This window comes from Scophthalmus maximus, chromosome 14 (assembly GCF_022379125.1).
Source record: "Scophthalmus maximus strain ysfricsl-2021 chromosome 14, ASM2237912v1, whole genome shotgun sequence".
Lineage (NCBI taxonomy): Eukaryota > Metazoa > Chordata > Actinopteri > Pleuronectiformes > Scophthalmidae > Scophthalmus > Scophthalmus maximus.
In genome coordinates, this window is record NC_061528.1 from 22,113,444 (window position 1) to 22,135,623 (window position 22,180).

Genomic DNA, 22,180 nt, shown 5'->3' on the forward strand with positions numbered 1-22,180 from the left:
AAGGAGGCTGTGCTAGTTAACATACCAAGTACAGTTGGTGACTCTGGGGTGACATCAATAACAGCAGCCTCCACGGAGTCCTGAAGCTGCTGTTGGACACTGGGAAGGTCGGTGAATTCAGACACAGACAGAGCGTAACTTGGATCGTGGGCTATGTTCTGCAGTTCTCTGCTATCAGAGCTCCTGGTTCCAATTGCAAAGGTCAGGACGCCCAGCTTTTTCAGAGCAGAAGCCGGTGCATCAACGCTGTCAAAAGACCTTCCACCACTTAGCAATATAAGCACCTGTTGAACTCCTTCTGGGCGCCTGCTTCCGGCGGAGACCGTAAAGACATTATCCCTCAGGTACTGGAGAGCTGCTCCAGTGTTGAGGGGTCTTCCGCCTTTGTGTCTCAAATCTCTGAGGGTGTCAAGGATCTCGCCTTTTGTGGTGTACGTGTTCAGGTAGAACTGGACAGTTGGATCTCTGCTGTACTGAACCACTGAGACGCGGTCTTTGTTGTCATCCACACTGAGTGTCTCTACTACTCTTTGGACAAAGTCTCGCATAGCTGGGAATCCAGCTCTAGTACCATCGGATCCGTCCAACAAGAACACAACATCTCTTCCCGTAGGCAGTTTCTCCACTACGGAACATAAGATTTGAGACATGTTTAGGTTCAGGTGTCAAAAGTTTCCCCTGTGAAAGTCTGACTATCAAAGCTGACCTAAACGTGTACAACTTACTCTACCAAAGCTGGCACGACTGTTTGTTTGTATTTTTAATCAAATTGGCACTGGCTGACATTGACTTAGTGAAAAGCACTTTAGCACGGTTCAGTTTGCCTCCTACCACGATCTTGGAATGTAAAAACTGGGTCAAGTTCTTACCAGTTACTGTTGGTGTCACGGGCGTGGCCCTCACTACCACTGTGCTCATTACAGAGGAGAGCTGTTCTTGGATACTGGGGAGGTCAGTGAACTCAGACACTGCTAGAGCGAGACTAGGGTCATATGATATCTTCTGCATCTCTTTAATGTCAGAGCTCCTTGTTCCAATGCCAATCACAAAGATGCCCTGCTGTTTGAGAGCAGAGGCTGGTGTATCTACATTGTCAAATGACCTTCCACCATTTAGCAGGATCAACATCTGTGGAACACCTTGCAGTCGCCTACTCCCGGAGGAGTTTGTAAAGACGTTGTCCCTGACATACTGGAGGGCTGCCCCGGTGTTGAGGGGTCTGCCTCCTCTGTGTCTCAGCCCCCTGACCGAATCCACAATTTCCTCTCTTGTGGTGTATGTTTTCAGATAGAAATGGACCTCTGCATCTCTGCTGTACTGGACCACAGAGACACGGTCTTTGTTTTCTCCCACGTTCAGTTTCTCCACCACTCTCTCAACAAAATTACGCATGGCAGGGAAGCCATTCCTTGTGCCATCAGAACCATCCAGAAGGAATACAATATCCTTTTTGGCGCTGTCAACTGAGAATGATAAAAAGGCAAAACATAAAAACCTTTGCAATATGTCAGTTAATGAAGATCATCAAAAAGTGGCAGACTACCCTGTTATTTTTATGAATTAAACCCCCCACATCCTTTAAGCACCTAGCACTGGCTACTTCAATTTTAGTTAACAGGGAAGCACACCACCACCTCAATTCAAATGCACACCTGGAAACTAACCCACTATCACACATAATGTATTTCCCTCAGTGTTGGTGAAACAAGTCAGGTAGCCCTGCAGGTAAGGAGGCTGTGCTAGGTAACATACCAAGTACAGTTGGTGACTCTGGGGTGACATCAATAACAGCAGCCTCCACGGAGTCCTGAAGCTGCTGTTGGACACTGGGAAGGTCGGTGAATTCAGACACAGACAGAGCGTAACTTGGATCGTGGGCTATGTTCTGCAGTTCTCTGCTATCAGAGCTCCTGGTTCCAATTGCAAAGGTCAGGACGCCCAGCTTTTTCAGAGCAGAAGCCGGTGCATCAACGCTGTCAAAAGACCTTCCACCACTTAGCAATATAAGCACCTGTTGAACTCCTTCTGGGCGCCTGCTTCCGGCGGAGACCGTAAAGACATTATCCCTCAGGTACTGGAGAGCTGCTCCAGTGTTGAGGGGTCTTCCGCCTTTGTGTCTCAAATCTCTGAGGGTGTCAAGGATCTCGCCTTTTGTGGTGTACGTGTTCAGGTAGAACTGGACAGTTGGATCTCTGCTGTACTGAACCACTGAGACGCGGTCTTTGTTGTCATCCACACTGAGTGTCTCTACTACTCTTTGGACAAAGTCTTGCATAGCTGGGAATCCAGCTCTAGTACCATCGGATCCGTCCAACAAGAACACAACATCTCTTCCCCGTGGCAGTTTCTCCACTACGGAGCATAAGATTTGAGACATGTTTAGGTTCAGGTGTCAAAAGTTTCCCCTGTGAAAGTCTGACTATCAAAGCTGACCTAAACGTGTACAACTTACTCTACCAAAGCTGGCACGACTGTTTGTTTGTATTTTTAATCAAATTGGCACTGGCTGACATTGACTTAGTGAAAAGCACTTTAGCACGGTTCAGTTTGCCTCCTACCACGATCTTGGAATGTAAAAAATGGGTGAAATTCTTACCAGTTACTGTTGGTGTCACGGGCGTGGCCCTCACTACCACTGTGCTCATTACAGAGGAGAGCTGTTCTTGGATACTGGGGAGGTCAGTGAACTCAGACACTGCTAGAGCGAGACTAGGGTCATATGATATCTTCTGCATCTCTTTAATGTCAGAGCTCCTTGTTCCAATGCCAATCACAAAGATGCCCTGCTGTTTGAGAGCAGAGGCTGGTGTATCTACATTGTCAAATGACCTTCCACCATTTAGCAGGATCAACATCTGTGGAACGCCTTGCAGTCGCCTACTCCCGGAGGAGTTTGTAAAGACGTTGTCCCTGACATACTGGAGGGCTGCCCCGGTGTTGAGGGGTCTGCCTCCTCTGTGTCTCAGCCCCCTGACCGAATCCACAATTTCCTCTCTTGTGGTGTATGTTTTCAGATAGAAATGGACCTCTGCATCTCTGCTGTACTGGACCACAGAGACACGGTCTTTGTTTTCTCCCACGTTCAGTTTCTCCACCACTCTCTCAACAAAATTACGCATGGCAGGGAAGCCATTCCTTGTGCCATCAGAACCATCCAGAAGGAATACAATATCCTTTTTGGCGCTGTCAACTGAGAATGATAAAAAGGCAAAACATAAAAACCTTTGCAATATGTCAGTTAATGAAGATCATCAAAAAGTGGCAGACTACCCTGTTATTTTTATGAATTAAACCCCCCACATCCTTTAAGCACCTAGCACTGGCTACTTCAATTTTAGTTAACAGGGAAGCACACCACCACCTCAATTCAAATGCACACCTGGAAACTAACCCACTATCACACATAATGTATTTCCCTCAGTGTTGGTGAAACAAGTCAGGTAGCCCTGCAGGTAAGGAGGCTGTGCTAGGTAACATACCAAGTACAGTTGGTGACTCTGGGGTGACATCAATAACAGCAGCCTCCACGGAGTCCTGAAGCTGCTGTTGGACACTGGGAAGGTCGGTGAATTCAGACACAGACAGAGCGTAACTTGGATCGTGGGCTATGTTCTGCAGTTCTCTGCTATCAGAGCTCCTGGTTCCAATTGCAAAGGTCAGGACGCCCAGCTTTTTCAGAGCAGAAGCCGGTGCATCAACGCTGTCAAAAGACCTTCCACCACTTAGCAATATAAGCACCTGTTGAACTCCTTCTGGGCGCCTGCTTCCGGCGGAGACCGTAAAGACATTATCCCTCAGGTACTGGAGAGCTGCTCCAGTGTTGAGGGGTCTTCCGCCTTTGTGTCTCAAATCTCTGAGGGTGTCAAGGATCTCGCCTTTTGTGGTGTACGTGTTCAGGTAGAACTGGACAGTTGGATCTCTGCTGTACTGAACCACTGAGACGCGGTCTTTGTTGTCATCCACACTGAGTGTCTCTACTACTCTTTGGACAAAGTCTCGCATAGCTGGGAATCCAGCTCTAGTACCATCGGATCCGTCCAACAAGAACACAACATCTCTTCCCCGTGGCAGTTTCTCCACTACGGAACATAAGATTTGAGACATGTTTAGGTTCAGGTGTCAAAAGTTTCCCCTGTGAAAGTCTGACTATCAAAGCTGACCTAAACGTGTACAACTTACTCTACCAAAGCTGGCACGACTGTTTGTTTGTATTTTTAATCAAATTGGCACTGGCTGACATTGACTTAGTGAAAAGCACTTTAGCACGGTTCAGTTTGCCTCCTACCACGATCTTGGAATGTAAAAAATGGGTCAAATTCTTACCAGTTACTGTTGGTGTCACGGGCGTGGCCCTCACTACCACTGTGCTCATTACAGAGGAGAGCTGTTCTTGGATACTGGGGAGGTCAGTGAACTCAGACACTGCTAGAGCGAGACTAGGGTCATATGATATCTTCTGCATCTCTTTAATGTCAGAGCTCCTTGTTCCAATGCCAATCACAAAGATGCCCTGCTGTTTGAGAGCAGAGGCTGGTGTATCTACATTGTCAAATGACCTTCCACCATTTAGCAGGATCAACATCTGTGGAACACCTTGCAGTCGCCTACTCCCGGAGGAGTTTGTAAAGACGTTGTCCCTGACATACTGGAGGGCTGCCCCGGTGTTGAGGGGTCTGCCTCCTCTGTGTCTCAGCCCCCTGACTGAATCCACAATTTCCTCTCTTGTGGTGTATGTTTTCAGATAGAAATGGACCTCTGCATCTCTGCTGTACTGGACCACAGAGACACGGTCTTTGTTTTCTCCCACGTTCAGTTTCTCCACCACTCTCTCAACAAAATTACGCATGGCAGGGAAGCCATTCCTTGTGCCATCAGAACCATCCAGAAGGAATACAATATCCTTTTTGGCGCTGTCAACTGAGAATGATAAAAAGGCAAAACATAAAAACCTTTGCAATATGTCAGTTAATGAAAATCATCAAAAAGTGGCAGACTACCCTGTTATTTTTATGAATTAAACCCCCCACATCCTTTAAGCACCTAGCACTGGCTACTTCAATTTTAGTTAACAGGGAAGCACACCACCACCTCTCTTCAAATGCACACCTGGAAACTAACCCACTATCACACATAATGTATTTCCCTCAGTGTTGGTGAAACAAGTCAGGTAGCCCTGCAGGTAAGGAGGCTGTGCTAGTTAACATACCAAGTACAGTTGGTGACTCTGGGGTGACATCAATAACAGCAGCCTCCACGGAGTCCTGAAGCTGCTGTTGGACACTGGGAAGGTCGGTGAATTCAGACACAGACAGAGCGTAACTTGGATCGTGGGCTATGTTCTGCAGTTCTCTGCTATCAGAGCTCCTGGTTCCAATTGCAAAGGTCAGGACGCCCAGCTTTTTCAGAGCAGAAGCCGGTGCATCAACGCTGTCAAAAGACCTTCCACCACTTAGCAATATAAGCACCTGTTGAACTCCTTCTGGGCGCCTGCTTCCGGCGGAGACCGTAAAGACATTATCCCTCAGGTACTGGAGAGCTGCTCCAGTGTTGAGGGGTCTTCCGCCTTTGTGTCTCAAATCTCTGAGGGTGTCAAGGATCTCGCCTTTTGTGGTGTACGTGTTCAGGTAGAACTGGACAGTTGGATCTCTGCTGTACTGAACCACTGAGACGCGGTCTTTGTTGTCATCCACACTGAGTGTCTCTACTACTCTTTGGACAAAGTCTCGCATAGCTGGGAATCCAGCTCTAGTACCATCGGATCCGTCCAACAAGAACACAACATCTCTTCCCCGTGGCAGTTTCTCCACTACGGAACATAAGATTTGAGACATGTTTAGGTTCAGGTGTCAAAAGTTTCCCCTGTGAAAGTCTGACTATCAAAGCTGACCTAAACGTGTACAACTTACTCTACCAAAGCTGGCACGACTGTTTGTTTGTATTTTTAATCAAATTGGCACTGGCTGACATTGACTTAGTGAAAAGCACTTTAGCACGGTTCAGTTTGCCTCCTACCACGATCTTGGAATGTAAAAAATGGGTCAAATTCTTACCAGTTACTGTTGGTGTCACGGGCGTGGCCCTCACTACCACTGTGCTCATTACAGAGGAGAGCTGTTCTTGGATACTGGGGAGGTCAGTGAACTCAGACACTGCTAGAGCGAGACTAGGGTCATATGATATCTTCTGCATCTCTTTAATGTCAGAGCTCCTTGTTCCAATGCCAATCACAAAGATGCCCTGCTGTTTGAGAGCAGAGGCTTGTGTATCTACATTGTCAAATGACCTTCCACCATTTAGCAGGATCAACATCTGTGGAACACCTTGCAGTCGCCTACTCCCGGAGGAGTTTGTAAAGACGTTGTCCCTGACATACTGGAGGGCTGCCCCGGTGTTGAGGGGTCTGCCTCCTCTGTGTCTCAGCCCCCTGACCGAATCCACAATTTCCTCTCTTGTGGTGTATGTTTTCAGATAGAAATGGACCTCTGCATCTCTGCTGTACTGGACCACAGAGACACGGTCTTTGTTTTCTCCCACGTTCAGTTTCTCCACCACTCTCTCAACAAAATTACGCATGGCAGGGAAGCCATTCCTTGTGCCATCAGAACCATCCAGAAGGAATACAATATCCTTTTTGGCGCTGTCAACTGAGAATGATAAAAAGGCAAAACATAAAAACCTTTGCAACATGTCAGTTAATGAAGATCATCAAAAAGTGGCAGACTACCCTGTTATTTTTATGAATTAAACCCCCCACATCCTTTAAGCACCTAGCACTGGCTACTTCAATTTTAGTTAACAGGGAAGCACACCACAACCTCTCTTCAAATGCACACCTGGAAACTAACCCACTATCACACATAATGTATTTCCCTCAGTGTTGGTGAAACAAGTCAGGTAGCCCTGCAGGTAAGGAGGCTGTGCTAGGTAACATACCAAGTACAGTTGGTGACTCTGGGGTGACATCAATAACAGCAGCCTCCACGGAGTCCTGAAGCTGCTGTTGGACACTGGGAAGGTCGGTGAATTCAGACACAGACAGAGCGTAACTTGGATCGTGGGCTATGTTCTGCAGTTCTCTGCTATCAGAGCTCCTGGTTCCAATTGCAAAGGTCAGGACGCCCAGCTTTTTCAAAGCAGAAGCCGGTGCATCAACGCTGTCAAAAGACCTTCCACCACTTAGCAATATAAGCACCTGTTGAACTCCTTCTGGGCGCCTGCTTCCGGCGGAGACCGTAAAGACATTATCCCTCAGGTACTGGAGAGCTGCTCCAGTGTTGAGGGGTCTTCCGCCTTTGTGTCTCAAATCTCTGAGGGTGTCAAGGATCTCGCCTTTTGTGGTGTACGTGTTCAGGTAGAACTGGACAGTTGGATCTCTGCTGTACTGAACCACTGAGACGCGGTCTTTGTTGTCATCCACACTGAGTGTCTCTACTACTCTTTGGACAAAGTCTCGCATAGCTGGGAATCCAGCTCTAGTACCATCGGATCCGTCCAACAAGAACACAACATCTCTTCCCCGTGGGAGTTTCTCCACTACGGAACATAAGATTTGAGACATGTTTAGGTTCAGGTGTCAAAAGTTTCCCCTGTGAAAGTCTGACTATCAAAGCTGACCTAAACGTGTACCACTTACTCTACCAAAGCTGGCACGACTGTTTGTTTGTATTTTTAATCAAATTGGCACTGGCTGACATTGACTTAGTGAAAAGCACTTTAGCACGGTTCAGTTTGCCTCCTACCATGATCTTGGAATGTAAAAAATGGGTCAAATTCTTACCAGTTACTGTTGGTGTCACGGGCGTGGCCCTCACTACCACTGTGCTCATTACAGAGGAGAGCTGTTCTTGGATACTGGGGAGGTCAGTGAACTCAGACACTGCTAGAGCGAGACTAGGGTCATACGATATCTTCTGCATCTCTTTAATGTCAGAGCTCCTTGTTCCAATGCCAATCACAAAGATGCCCTGCTGTTTGAGAGCAGAGGCTGGTGTATCTACATTGTCAAATGACCTTCCACCATTTAGCAGGATCAACATCTGTGGAACGCCTTGCAGTCGCCTACTCCCGGAGGAGTTTGTAAAGACGTTGTCCCTGACATACTGGAGGGCTGCCCCGGTGTTGAGGGGTCTGCCTCCTCTGTGTCTCAGCCCCCTGACCGAATCCACAATTTCCTGTCTTGTGGTGTATGTTTTCAGATAGAAAAGGACCTCTGCATCTCTGCTGTACTGGACCACAGAGACACGGTCTTTGTTTTCTCCCACGTTCAGTTTCTCCACCACTCTCTCAACAAAATTACGCATGGCAGGGAAGCCATTCCTTGTGCCATCAGAACCATCCAGAAGGAATACAATATCCTTTTTGGCGCTGTCAACTGAGAATGATAAAAAGGCAAAACATAAAAACCTTTGCAATATGTCAGTTAATGAAGATCATCAAAAAGTGGCAGACTACCCTGTTATTTTTATGAATTAAACCCCCCACATCCTTTAAGCACCTAGCACTGGCTACTTCAATTTTAGTTAACAGGGAAGCACACCACCACCTCTCTTCAAATGCACACCTGGAAACTAACCCACTATCACACATAATGTATTTTCCTCAGTGTTGGTGAAACAAGTCAGGTAGCCCTGCAGGTAAGGAGGCTGTGCTAGGTAACATACCAAGTACAGTTGGTGACTCTGGGGTGACATCAATAACAGCAGCCTCCACGGAGTCCTGAAGCTGCTGTTGGACACTGGGAAGGTCGGTGAATTCAGACACAGACAGAGCGTAACTTGGATCGTGGGCTATGTTCTGCAGTTCCCTGCTATCAGAGCTCCTGGTTCCAATTGCAAAGGTCAGGACGCCCAGCTTTTTCAGAGCAGAAGCCGGTGCATCAACGCTGTCAAAAGACCTTCCACCACTTAGCAATATAAGCACCTGTTGAACTCCTTCTGGGCGCCTGCTTCCGGCGGAGACCGTAAAGACATTATTCCTCAGGTACTGGAGAGCTGCTCCAGTGTTGAGGGGTCTTCCGCCTTTGTGTCTCAAATCTCTGAGGGTGTCAAGGATCTCGCCTTTTGTGGTGTACGTGTTCAGGTAGAACTGGACAGTTGGATCTCTGCTGTACTGAACCACTGAGACGCGGTCTTTGTTGTCATCCACACTGAGTGTCTCTACTACTCTTTGGACAAAGTCTCGCATAGCTGGGAATCCAGCTCTAGTACCATCGGATCCGTCCAACAAGAACACAACATCTCTTCCCCGTGGCAGTTTCTCCACTACGGAACATAAGATTTGAGACATGTTTAGGTTCAGGTGTCAAAAGTTTCCCCTGTGAAAGTCTGACTATCAAAGCTGACCTAAACGTGTACAACTTACTCTACCAAAGCTGGCACGACTGTTTGTTTGTATTTTTAATCAAATTGGCACTGGCTGACATTGACTTAGTGAAAAGCACTTTAGCACGGTTCAGTTTGCCTCCTACCATGATCTTGGAATGTAAAAAATGGGTCAAGTTCTTACCAGTTACTGTTGGTGTCACGGGCGTGGCCCTCACTACCACTGTGCTCATTACAGAGGAGAGCTGTTCTTGGATACTGGGGAGGTCAGTGAACTCAGACACTGCTAGAGCGAGACTAGGGTCATACGATATCTTCTGCATCTCTTTAATGTCAGAGCTCCTTGTTCCAATGCCAATCACAAAGATGCCCTGCTGTTTGAGAGCAGAGGCTGGTGTATCTACATTGTCAAATGACCTTCCACCATTTAGCAGGATCAACATCTGTGGAACGCCTTGCAGTCGCCTACTCCCGGAGGAGTTTGTAAAGACGTTGTCCCTGACATACTGGAGGGCTGCCCCGGTGTTGAGGGGTCTGCCTCCTCTGTGTCTCAGCCCCCTGACCGAATCCACAATTTCCTCTCTTGTGGTGTATGTTTTCAGATAGAAATGGACCTCTGCATCTCTGCTGTACTGGACCACAGAGACACGGTCTTTGTTTTCTCCCACGTTCAGTTTCTCCAACACTCTCTCAACAAAATTACGCATGGCAGGGAAGCCATTCCTTGTGCCATCAGAACCATCCAGAAGGAATACAATATCCTTTTTGGCGCTGTCAACTGAGAATGATAAAAAGGCAAAACATAAAAACCTTTGCAACATGTCAGTTAATGAAGATCATCAAAAAGTGGCAGACTACCCTGTTATTTTTATGAATTAAACCCCCCACATCCTTTAAGCACCTAGCACTGGCTACTTCAATTTTAGTTAACAGGGAAGCACACCACAACCTCTCTTCAAATGCACACCTGGAAACTAACCCACTATCACACATAATGTATTTCCCTCAGTGTTGGTGAAACAAGTCAGGTAGCCCTGCAGGTAAGGAGGCTGTGCTAGGTAACATACCAAGTACAGTTGGTGACTCTGGGGTGACATCAATAACAGCAGCCTCCACGGAGTCCTGAAGCTGCTGTTGGACACTGGGAAGGTCGGTGAATTCAGACACAGACAGAGCGTAACTTGGATCGTGGGCTATGTTCTGCAGTTCTCTGCTATCAGAGCTCCTGGTTCCAATTGCAAAGGTCAGGACGCCCAGCTTTTTCAAAGCAGAAGCCGGTGCATCAACGCTGTCAAAAGACCTTCCACCACTTAGCAATATAAGCACCTGTTGAACTCCTTCTGGGCGCCTGCTTCCGGCGGAGACCGTAAAGACATTATCCCTCAGGTACTGGAGAGCTGCTCCAGTGTTGAGGGGTCTTCCGCCTTTGTGTCTCAAATCTCTGAGGGTGTCAAGGATCTCGCCTTTTGTGGTGTACGTGTTCAGGTAGAACTGGACAGTTGGATCTCTGCTGTACTGAACCACTGAGACGCGGTCTTTGTTGTCATCCACACTGAGTGTCTCTACTACTCTTTGGACAAAGTCTCGCATAGCTGGGAATCCAGCTCTAGTACCATCGGATCCGTCCAACAAGAACACAACATCTCTTCCCCGTGGGAGTTTCTCCACTACGGAACATAAGATTTGAGACATGTTTAGGTTCAGGTGTCAAAAGTTTCCCCTGTGAAAGTCTGACTATCAAAGCTGACCTAAACGTGTACCACTTACTCTACCAAAGCTGGCACGACTGTTTGTTTGTATTTTTAATCAAATTGGCACTGGCTGACATTGACTTAGTGAAAAGCACTTTAGCACGGTTCAGTTTGCCTCCTACCATGATCTTGGAATGTAAAAAATGGGTCAAATTCTTACCAGTTACTGTTGGTGTCACGGGCGTGGCCCTCACTACCACTGTGCTCATTACAGAGGAGAGCTGTTCTTGGATACTGGGGAGGTCAGTGAACTCAGACACTGCTAGAGCGAGACTAGGGTCATACGATATCTTCTGCATCTCTTTAATGTCAGAGCTCCTTGTTCCAATGCCAATCACAAAGATGCCCTGCTGTTTGAGAGCAGAGGCTGGTGTATCTACATTGTCAAATGACCTTCCACCATTTAGCAGGATCAACATCTGTGGAACGCCTTGCAGTCGCCTACTCCCGGAGGAGTTTGTAAAGACGTTGTCCCTGACATACTGGAGGGCTGCCCCGGTGTTGAGGGGTCTGCCTCCTCTGTGTCTCAGCCCCCTGACCGAATCCACAATTTCCTCTCTTGTGGTGTATGTTTTCAGATAGAAATGGACCTCTGCATCTCTGCTGTACTGGACCACAGAGACACGGTCTTTGTTCTCTCCCACGTTCAGTTTCTCCACCACTCTCTCAACAAAATTACGCATGGCAGGGAAGCCATTCCTTGTGCCATCAGAACCATCCAGAAGGAATACAATATCCTTTTTGGCGCTGTCAACTGAGAATGATAAAAAGGCAAAACATAAAAACCTTTGCAATATGTCAGTTAATGAAGATCATCAAAAAGTGGCAGACTACCCTGTTATTTTTATGAATTAAACCCCCCACATCCTTTAAGCACCTAGCACTGGCTACTTCAATTTTAGTTAACAGGGAAGCACACCACCACCTCTCTTCAAATGCACACCTGGAAACTAACCCACTATCACACATAATGTATTTCCCTCAGTGTTGGTGAAACAAGTCAGGTAGCCCTGCAGGTAAGGAGGCTGTGCTAGGTAACATACCAAGTACAGTTGGTGACTCTGGGGTGACATCAATAACAGCAGCCTCCACGGAGTCCTGAAGCTGCTGTTGGACACTGGGAAGGTCGGTGAATTCAGACACAGACAGAGCGTAACTTGGATCGTGGGCTATGTTCTGCAGTTCTCTGCTATCAGAGCTCCTGGTTCCAATTGCAAAGGTCAGGACGCCCAGCTTTTTCAGAGCAGAAGCCGCTGCATCAACGCTGTCAAAAGACCTTCCACCACTTAGCAATATAAGCACCTGTTGAACTCCTTCTGGGCGCCTGCTTCCGGCGGAGACCGTAAAGACATTATCCCTCAGGTACTGGAGAGCTGCTCCAGTGTTGAGGGGTCTTCCGCCTTTGTGTCTCAAATCTCTGAGGGTGTCAAGGATCTCGCCTTTTGTGGTGTACGTGTTCAGGTAGAACTGGACAGTTGGATCTCTGCTGTACTGAACCACTGAGACGCGGTCTTTGTTATCATCCACACTGAGTGTCTCTACTACTCTTTGGACAAAGTCTCGCATAGCTGGGAATCCAGCTCTAGTACCATCGGATCCGTCCAACAAGAACACAACATCTCTTCCCCGTGGCAGTTTCTCCACTACGGAACATAAGATTTGAGACATGTTTAGGTTCAGGTGTCAAAAGTTTCCCCTGTGAAAGTCTGACTATCAAAGCTGACCTAAACGTGTACAACTTACTCTACCAAAGCTGGCACGACTGTTTGTTTGCATTTTTAATCAAATTGGCACTGGCTGACATTGACTTAGTGAAAAGCACTTTAGCACGGTTCAGTTTGCCTCCTACCATGATCTTGGAATGTAAAAAATGGGTCAAGTTCTTACCAGTTACTGTTGGTGTCACGGGCGTGGCCCTCACTACCACTGTGCTCATTACAGAGGAGAGCTGTTCTTGGATACTGGGGAGGTCAGTGAACTCAGACACTGCTAGAGCGAGACTAGGGTCATACGATATCTTCTGCATCTCTTTAATGTCAGAGCTCCTTGTTCCAATGCCAATCACAAAGATGCCCTGCTGTTTGAGAGCAGAGGCTGGTGTATCTACATTGTCAAATGACCTTCCACCATTTAGCAGGATCAACATCTGTGGAACGCCTTGCAGTCGCCTACTCCCGGAGGAGTTTGTAAAGACGTTGTCCCTGACATACTGGAGGGCTGCCCCGGTGTTGAGGGGTCTGCCTCCTCTGTGTCTCAGCCCCCTGACCGAATCCACAATTTCCTCTCTTGTGGTGTATGTTTTCAGATAGAAATGGACCTCTGCATCTCTGCTGTACTGGACCACAGAGACACGGTCTTTGTTTTCTCCCACGTTCAGTTTCTCCACCACTCTCTCAACAAAATTACGCATGGCAGGGAAGCCATTCCTTGTGCCATCAGAACCATCCAGAAGGAATACAATATCCTTTTTGGCGCTGTCAACTGAGAATGATAAAAAGGCAAAACATAAAAACCTTTGCAACATGTCAGTTAATGAAGATCATCAAAAAGTGGCAGACTACCCTGTTATTTTTATGAATTAAACCCCCCACATCCTTTAAGCACCTAGCACTGGCTACTTCAATTTTAGTTAACAGGGAAGCACACCACCACCTCTCTTCAAATGCACACCTGGAAACTAACCCACTATCACACATAATGTATTTCCCTCAGTGTTGGTGAAACAAGTCAGGTAGCCCTGCAGGTAAGGAGGCTGTGCTAGGTAACATACCAAGTACAGTTGGTGACTCTGGGGTGACATCAATAACAGCAGCCTCCACGGAGTCCTGAAGCTGCTGTTGGACACTGGGAAGGTCGGTGAATTCAGACACAGACAGAGCGTAACTTGGATCGTGGGCTATGTTCTGCAGTTCTCTGCTATCAGAGCTCCTGGTTCCAATTGCAAAGGTCAGGACGCCCAGCTTTTTCAGAGCAGAAGCCGCTGCATCAACGCTGTCAAAAGACCTTCCACCACTTAGCAATATAAGCACCTGTTGAACTCCTTCTGGGCGCCTGCTTCCGGCGGAGACCGTAAAGACATTATCCCTCAGGTACTGGAGAGCTGCTCCAGTGTTGAGGGGTCTTCCGCCTTTGTGTCTCAAATCTCTGAGGGTGTCAAGGATCTCGCCTTTTGTGGTGTACGTGTTCAGGTAGAACTGGACAGTTGGATCTCTGCTGTACTGAACCACTGAGACGCGGTCTTTGTTGTCATCCACACTGAGTGTCTCTACTACTCTTTGGACAAAGTCTCGCATAGCTGGGAATCCAGCTCTAGTACCATCGGATCCGTCCAACAAGAACACAACATCTCTTCCCTGTGGCAGTTTCTCCACTACGGAACATAAGATTTGAGACATGTTTAGGTTCAGGTGTCAAAAGTTTCCCCTGTGAAAGTCTGACTATCAAAGCTGACCTAAACGTGTACAACTTACTCTACCAAAGCTGGCACGACTGTTTGTTTGCATTTTTAATCAAATTGGCACTGGCTGACATTGACTTAGTGAAAAGCACTTTAGCACGGTTCAGTTTGCCTCCTACCATGATCTTGGAATGTAAAAAATGGGTCAAGTTCTTACCAGTTACTGTTGGTGTCACGGGCGTGGCCCTCACTACCACTGTGCTCATTACAGAGGAGAGCTGTTCTTGGATACTGGGGAGGTCAGTGAACTCAGACACTGCTAGAGCGAGACTAGGGTCATACGATATCTTCTGCATCTCTTTAATGTCAGAGCTCCTTGTTCCAATGCCAATCACAAAGATGCCCTGCTGTTTGAGAGCAGAGGCTGGTGTATCTACATTGTCAAATGACCTTCCACCATTTAGCAGGATCAACATCTGTGGAACGCCTTGCAGTCGCCTACTCCCGGAGGAGTTTGTAAAGACGTTGTCCCTGACATACTGGAGGGCTGCCCCGGTGTTGAGGGGTCTGCCTCCTCTGTGTCTCAGCCCCCTGACCGAATCCACAATTTCCTCTCTTGTGGTGTATGTTTTCAGATAGAAATGGACCTCTGCATCTCTGCTGTACTGGACCACAGAGACACGGTCTTTGTTTTCTCCCACGTTCAGTTTCTCCACCACTCTCTCAACAAAATTACGCATGGCAGGGAAGCCATTCCTTGTGCCATCAGAACCATCCAGAAGGAATACAATATCCTTTTTGGCGCTGTCAACTGAGAATGATAAAAAGGCAAAACATAAAAACCTTTGCAACATGTCAGTTAATGAAGATCATCAAAAAGTGGCAGACTACCCTGTTATTTTTATGAATTAAACCCCCCACATCCTTTAAGCACCTAGCACTGGCTACTTCAATTTTAGTTAACAGGGAAGCACACCACCACCTCTCTTCAAATGCACACCTGGAAACTAACCCACTATCACACATAATGTATTTCCCTCAGTGTTGGTGAAACAAGTCAGGTAGCCCTGCAGGTAAGGAGGCTGTGCTAGGTAACATACCAAGTACAGTTGGTGACTCTGGGGTGACAGCAATAACAGCAGCCTCCACGGAGTCCTGAAGCTGCTGTTGGACACTGGGAAGGTCGGTGAATTCAGACACAGACAGAGCGTAACTTGGATCGTGGGCTATGTTCTGCAGTTCTCTGCTATCAGAGCTCCTGGTTCCAATTGCAAAGGTCAGGACGCCCAGCTTTTTCAGAGCAGAAGCCGGTGCATCAACGCTGTCAAAAGACCTTCCACCACTTAGCAATATAAGCACCTGTTGAACTCCTTCTGGGCGCCTGCTTCCGGCGGAGACCGTAAAGACATTATCCCTCAGGTACTGGAGAGCTGCTCCAGTGTTGAGGGGTCTTCCGCCTTTGTGTCTCAAATCTCTGAGGGTGTCAAGGATCTCGCCTTTTGTGGTGTACGTGTTCAGGTAGAACTGGACAGTTGGATCTCTGCTGTACTGAACCACTGAGACGCGGTCTTTGTTGTCATCCACACTGAGTGTCTCTACTACCCTTTGGACAAAGTCTCGCATAGCTGGGAATCCAGCTCTAGTACCATCGGATCCGTCCAACAAGAACACAACATCTCTTCCCCGTGGCAGTTTCTCCACTACGGAACATAAGATTTGAGACATGTTTAGGTTCAGGTGTCAAAAGTTTCCCCTGTGAAAGTCTGACTATCAAAGCTGACCTAAACGTGTACAACTTACTCTACCAAAGCTGGCACGACTGTTTGTTTGTATTTTTAATCAAATTGGCACTGGCTGACATTGACTTAGTGAAAAGCACTTTAGCACGGTTCAGTTTGCCTCCTACCATGATCTTGGAATGTAAAAAATGGGTCAAGTTCTTACCAGTTACTGTTGGTGTCACGGGCGTGGCCCTCACTACCACTGTGCTCATTACAGAGGAGAGCTGTTCTTGGATACTGGGGAGGTCAGTGAACTCAGACACTGCTAGAGCGAGACTAGGGTCATACGATATCTTCTGCATCTCTTTAATGTCAGAGCTCCTTGTTCCAATGCCAATCACAAAGATGCCCTGCTGTTTGAGAGCAGAGGCTGGTGTATCTACATTGTCAAATGACCTTCCACCATTTAGCAGGATCAACATCTGTGGAACGCCTTGCAGTCGCCTACTCCCGGAGGAGTTTGTAAAGACGTTGTCCCTGACATACTGGAGGGCTGCCCCGGTGTTGAGGGGTCTGCCTCCTCTGTGTCTCAGCCCCCTGACCGAATCCACAATTTCCTCTCTTGTGGTGTATGTTTTCAGATAGAAATGGACCTCTGCATCTCTGCTGTACTGGACCACAGAGACACGGTCTTTGTTTTCTCCCACGTTCAGTTTCTCCACCACTCTCTCAACAAAATTACGCATGGCAGGGAAGCCATTCCTTGTGCCATCAGAACCATCCAGAAGGAATACAATATCCTTTTTGGCGCTGTCAACTGAGAATGATAAAAAGGCAAAACATAAAAACCTTTGCAACATGTCAGTTAATGAAGATCATCAAAAAGTGGCAGACTACCCTGTTATTTTTATGAATTAAACCCCCCACATCCTTTAAGCACCTAGCACTGGCTACTTCAATTTTAGTTAACAGGGAAGCACACCACCACCTCTCTTCAAATGCACACCTGGAAACTAACCCACTATCACACATAATGTATTTCCCTCAGTGTTGGTGAAACAAGTCAGGTAGCCCTGCAGGTAAGGAGGCTGTGCTAGGTAACATACCAAGTACAGTTGGTGACTCTGGGGTGACATCAATAACAGCAGCCTCCACGGAGTCCTGAAGCTGCTGTTGGACACTGGGAAGGTCGGTGAATTCAGACACAGACAGAGCGTAACTTGGATCGTGGGCTATGTTCTGCAGTTCTCTGCTATCAGAGCTCCTGGTTCCAATTGCAAAGGTCAGGACGCCCAGCTTTTTCAGAGCAGAAGCCGCTGCATCAACGCTGTCAAAAGACCTTCCACCACTTAGCAATATAAGCACCTGTTGAACTCCTTCTGGGCGCCTGCTTCCGGCGGAGACCGTAAAGACATTATCCCTCAGGTACTGGAGAGCTGCTCCAGTGTTGAGGGGTCTTCCGCCTTTGTGTCTCAAATCTCTGAGGGTGTCAAGGATCTCGCCTTTTGTGGTGTACGTGTTCAGGTAGAACTGGACAGTTGGATCTCTGCTGTACTGAACCACTGAGACGCGGTCTTTGTTGTCATCCACACTGAGTGTCTCTACTACTCTTTGGACAAAGTCTCGCATAGCTGGGAATCCAGCTCTAGTACCATCGGATCCGTCCAACAAGAACACAACATCTCTTCCCTGTGGCAGTTTCTCCACTACGGAACATAAGATTTGAGACATGTTTAGGTTCAGGTGTCAAAAGTTTCCCCTGTGAAAGTCTGACTATCAAAGCTGACCTAAACGTGTACAACTTACTCTACCAAAGCTGGCACGACTGTTTGTTTGCATTTTTAATCAAATTGGCACTGGCTGACATTGACTTAGTGAAAAGCACTTTAGCACGGTTCAGTTTGCCTCCTACCATGATCTTGGAATGTAAAAAATGGGTCAAGTTCTTACCAGTTACTGTTGGTGTCACGGGCGTGGCCCTCACTACCACTGTGCTCATTACAGAGGAGAGCTGTTCTTGGATACTGGGGAGGTCAGTGAACTCAGACACTGCTAGAGCGAGACTAGGGTCATACGATATCTTCTGCATCTCTTTAATGTCAGAGCTCCTTGTTCCAATGCCAATCACAAAGATGCCCTGCTGTTTGAGAGCAGAGGCTGGTGTATCTACATTGTCAAATGACCTTCCACCATTTAGCAGGATCAACATCTGTGGAACGCCTTGCAGTCGCCTACTCCCGGAGGAGTTTGTAAAGATGTTGTCCCTGACATACTGGAGGGCTGCCCCGGTGTTGAGGGGTCTGCCTCCTCTGTGTCTCAGCCCCCTGACCGAATCCACAATTTCCTCTCTTGTGGTGTATGTTTTCAGATAGAAATGGACCTCTGCATCTCTGCTGTACTGGACCACAGAGACACGGTCTTTGTTCTCTCCCACGTTCAGTTTCTCCACCACTCTCTCAACAAAATTACGCATGGCAGGGAAGCCATTCCTTGTGCCATCAGAACCATCCAGAAGGAATACAATATCCTTTTTGGCGCTGTCAACTGAGAATGATAAAAAGGCAAAACATAAAAACCTTTGCAACATGTCAGTTAATGAAGATCATCAAAAAGTGGCAGACTACCCTGTTATTTTTATGAATTAAACCCCCCACATCCTTTAAGCACCTAGCACTGGCTACTTCAATTTTAGTTAACAGGGAAGCACACCACCACCTCTCTTCAAATGCACACCTGGAAACTAACCCACTATCACACATAATGTATTTCCCTCAGTGTTGGTGAAACAAGTCAGGTAGCCCTGCAGGTAAGGAGGCTGTGCTAGGTAACATACCAAGTACAGTTGGTGACTCTGGGGTGACAGCAATAACAGCAGCCTCCACGGAGTCCTGAAGCTGCTGTTGGACACTGGGAAGGTCGGTGAATTCAGACACAGACAGAGCGTAACTTGGATCGTGGGCTATGTTCTGCAGTTCTCTGCTATCAGAGCTCCTGGTTCCAATTGCAAAGGTCAGGACGCCCAGCTTTTTCAGAGCAGAAGCCGGTGCATCAACGCTGTCAAAAGACCTTCCACCACTTAGCAATATAAGCACCTGTTGAACTCCTTCTGGGCGCCTGCTTCCGGCGGAGACCGTAAAGACATTATCCCTCAGGTACTGGAGAGCTGCTCCAGTGTTGAGGGGTCTTCCGCCTTTGTGTCTCAAATCTCTGAGGGTGTCAAGGATCTCGCCTTTTGTGGTGTACGTGTTCAGGTAGAACTGGACAGTTGGATCTCTGCTGTACTGAACCACTGAGACGCGGTCTTTGTTGTCATCCACACTGAGTGTCTCTACTACTCTTTGGACAAAGTCTCGCATAGCTGGGAATCCAGCTCTAGTACCATCGGATCCGTCCAACAAGAACACAACATCTCTTCCCTGTGGCAGTTTCTCCACTACGGAACATAAGATTTGAGACATGTTTAGGTTCAGGTGTCAAAAGTTTCCCCTGTGAAAGTCTGACTATCAAAGCTGACCTAAACGTGTACAACTTACTCTACCAAAGCTGGCACGACTGTTTGTTTGTATTTTTAATCAAATTGGCACTGGCTGACATTGACTTAGTGAAAAGCACTTTAGCACGGTTCAGTTTGCCTCCTACCATGATCTTGGAATGTAAAAAATGGGTCAAGTTCTTACCAGTTACTGTTGGTGTCACGGGCGTGGCCCTCACTACCACTGTGCTCATTACAGAGGAGAGCTGTTCTTGGATACTGGGGAGGTCAGTGAACTCAGACACTGCTAGAGCGAGACTAGGGTCGTACGATATCTTCTGCATCTCTTTAATGTCAGAGCTCCTTGTTCCAATGCCAATCACAAAGATGCCCTGCTGTTTGAGAGCAGAGGCTGGTGTATCTACATTGTCAAATGACCTTCCACCATTTAGCAGGATCAACATCTGTGGAACGCCTTGCAGTCGCCTACTCCCGGAGGAGTTTGTAAAGACGTTGTCCCTGACATACTGGAGGGCTGCCCCGGTGTTGAGGGGTCTGCCTCCTCTGTGTCTCAGCCCCCTGACCGAATCCACAATTTCCTCTCTTGTGGTGTATGTTTTCAGATAGAAATGGACCTCTGCATCTCTGCTGTACTGGACCACAGAGACACGGTCTTCGTTTTCTCCCACGTTCAGTTTCTCAACCACTCTCTCAACAAAATTACGCATGGCAGGGAAGCCATTCCTTGTGCCATCAGAACCATCCAGAAGGAATACAATATCCTTTTTGGCGCTGTCAACTGAGAATGATAAAAAGGCAAAACATAAAAACCTTTGCAATATGTCAGTTAATGAAGATCATCAAAAAGTGGCAGACTACCCTGTTATTTTTATGAATTAAACCCCCCACATCCTTTAAGCACCTAGCACTGGCTACTTCAATTTTAGTTAACAGGGAAGCACACCACCACCTCTCTTCAAATGCACACCTGGAAACTAACCCACTATCACACATAATGTATTTCCCTCAGTGTTGGTGAAACAAGTCAGGTAGCCCTGCAGGTAAGGAGGCTGTGCTAGGTAACATACCAAGTACAGTTGGTGACTCTGGGGTGACATCAATAACAGCAGCCTCCACGGAGTCCTGAAGCTGCTGTTGGACACTGGGAAGGTCGGTGAATTCAGACACAGACAGAGCGTAACTTGGATCGTGGGCTATGTTCTGCAGTTCTCTGCTATCAGAGCTCCTGGTTCCAATTGCAAAGGTCAGGACGCCCAGCTTTTTCAGAGCAGAAGCCGGTGCATCAACGCTGTCAAAAGACCTTCCACCACTTAGCAATATAAGCACCTGTTGAACTCCTTCTGGGCGCCTGCTTCCGGCGGAGACCGTAAAGACATTATCCCTCAGGTACTGGAGAGCTGCTCCAGTGTTGAGGGGTCTTCCGCCTTTGTGTCTCAAATCTCTGAGGGTGTCAAGGATCTCGCCTTTTGTGGTGTACGTGTTCAGGTAGAACTGGACAGTTGGATCTCTGCTGTACTGAACCACTGAGACGCGGTCTTTGTTGTCATCCACACTGAGTGTCTCTACTACTCTTTGGACAAAGTCTCGCATAGCTGGGAATCCAGCTCTAGTACCATCGGATCCGTCCAACAAGAACACAACATCTCTTCCCCGTGGCAGTTTCTCCACTACGGAACATAAGATTTGAGACATGTTTAGGTTCAGGTGTCAAAAGTTTCCCCTGTGAAAGTCTGACTATCAAAGCTGACCTAAACATGTACAACTTACTCTACCCAAGCTGGCACACCTGGAAAATAACCCACTATCAGACATAATGTATTTCCCTCAGTGTTGGTGAAACAAGTCATGTAGCCCTGTTTCTTTTGGTTTCAACTTATCAGTCCAGGCACATATTATCTTTCATAATGGCACTGTCTTGGTGGAACTTCATGAAAGACACTTTAGTTGGTTTAAACTGACATCTCAAGATTTTCTTTCCCAGGACACGTAGGTAACTTTTTGACAACCAGCTTTTAGTGCCTTCAGAGCAGTAACCATCCCTACATACGTGGTCTTGTTCCACGTGTGCCCCTACACATGCTACTCTTTAACATGAAATTAGTAATTTCAGCATTGTATTTCAAATAGTTGTTAATATTTCAATCAATTTATTTTCAACTACTCCCAAACTTATTTGAAAATTGCTTTTGAATTTTACCTTTAACATGATTACATTTCAACAAACACTTATTATTGTATATTATTCTTTATTTCACAATGTATTTTACTTTGTATTGGTTTACTAGTAACCCCTAAAATATGATATACATATTTTTGAAAGTTTCTCTATTTGTCTATGACTGTTAAATGTTGCCGCCATTACACATTGCATGGCAACAGAATCAGTGAGAAATAATTTGGTGAAAACCATCATGCACAAACTCAGCAACTCCATCGTCATCATCCTAAGCTGTGTTTCTGCTTGAGGTAGGCTGCCTGCAGTACTGTTAGCAACAGTC

At 47.1% G+C, this 22,180-nt stretch overlaps 2 protein-coding genes across 7 annotated transcripts in view; both read right to left on the reverse strand.

Moving 5' to 3' along the window:
• Positions 1–9,978, reverse strand: part of col6a3 (collagen, type VI, alpha 3) — a 50,356-nt gene extending 40,378 nt beyond the window's left edge. For all 6 annotated transcript variants that reach the window (XM_047337440.1, XM_047337439.1, XM_047337438.1 and 3 more), the window contains exons 1-12: positions 9,505–9,978; positions 8,661–9,260; positions 7,778–8,371; positions 6,934–7,533; positions 6,051–6,644; positions 5,207–5,806; positions 4,324–4,917; positions 3,480–4,079; positions 2,597–3,190; positions 1,753–2,352; positions 870–1,463; positions 26–625 (exon numbers count right to left, since the gene is read on the reverse strand). In XM_047337440.1, the coding sequence (XP_047193396.1) occupies positions 26–625; positions 870–1,463; positions 1,753–2,352; positions 2,597–3,190; positions 3,480–4,079; positions 4,324–4,917; positions 5,207–5,806; positions 6,051–6,644; positions 6,934–7,533; positions 7,778–8,371; positions 8,661–9,260; positions 9,505–9,763 (6,829 nt within the window). In that variant the 5' untranslated portion in view covers positions 9,764–9,978. The remainder of the gene's footprint in view (positions 1–25; positions 626–869; positions 1,464–1,752; positions 2,353–2,596; positions 3,191–3,479; positions 4,080–4,323; positions 4,918–5,206; positions 5,807–6,050; positions 6,645–6,933; positions 7,534–7,777; positions 8,372–8,660; positions 9,261–9,504) is intronic.
• LOC118283234 (collagen alpha-3(VI) chain-like) lies at positions 9,786–21,668 on the reverse strand. Its single transcript, XM_035605014.2, has 15 exons — positions 20,750–21,668; positions 19,867–20,460; positions 19,023–19,622; positions 18,140–18,733; positions 17,296–17,895; positions 16,413–17,006; positions 15,569–16,168; positions 14,686–15,279; positions 13,842–14,441; positions 12,959–13,552; positions 12,115–12,714; positions 11,232–11,825; positions 10,388–10,987; positions 9,989–10,098; positions 9,786–9,818 (listed from the first exon to the last, which is right to left on the reverse strand). The coding sequence occupies exons 1-15, from the start codon at positions 21,372–21,374 to the stop codon at positions 9,786–9,788; spliced, it is 7,932 nt and encodes a 2,643-aa protein (XP_035460907.2). The 5' UTR covers positions 21,375–21,668.
• Positions 21,669–22,180: the final 512 nt, after the last annotated feature.

What these genes read in the sequence shown, in the direction of transcription:
- LOC118283234 (XM_035605014.2), bottom strand. Translation starts at nt 21,374, where the DNA reads ATGTCTCAAATCTTATGTTCCGTAGTGGAGAAACTGCCACGGGGAAGA. An exon ending in AGAGTCACCAACTGTACTTG is followed by an intron (nt 13,553 to 13,841) that starts GTATGTTACCTA and finishes TATCATTCTCAG; the next exon opens with TTGACAGCGCCAAAAAGGAT. An exon ending in AGAGTCACCAACTGTACTTG is followed by an intron (nt 10,099 to 10,387) that starts GTATGTTACCTA and finishes TATCATTCTCAG; the next exon opens with TTGACAGCGCCAAAAAGGAT.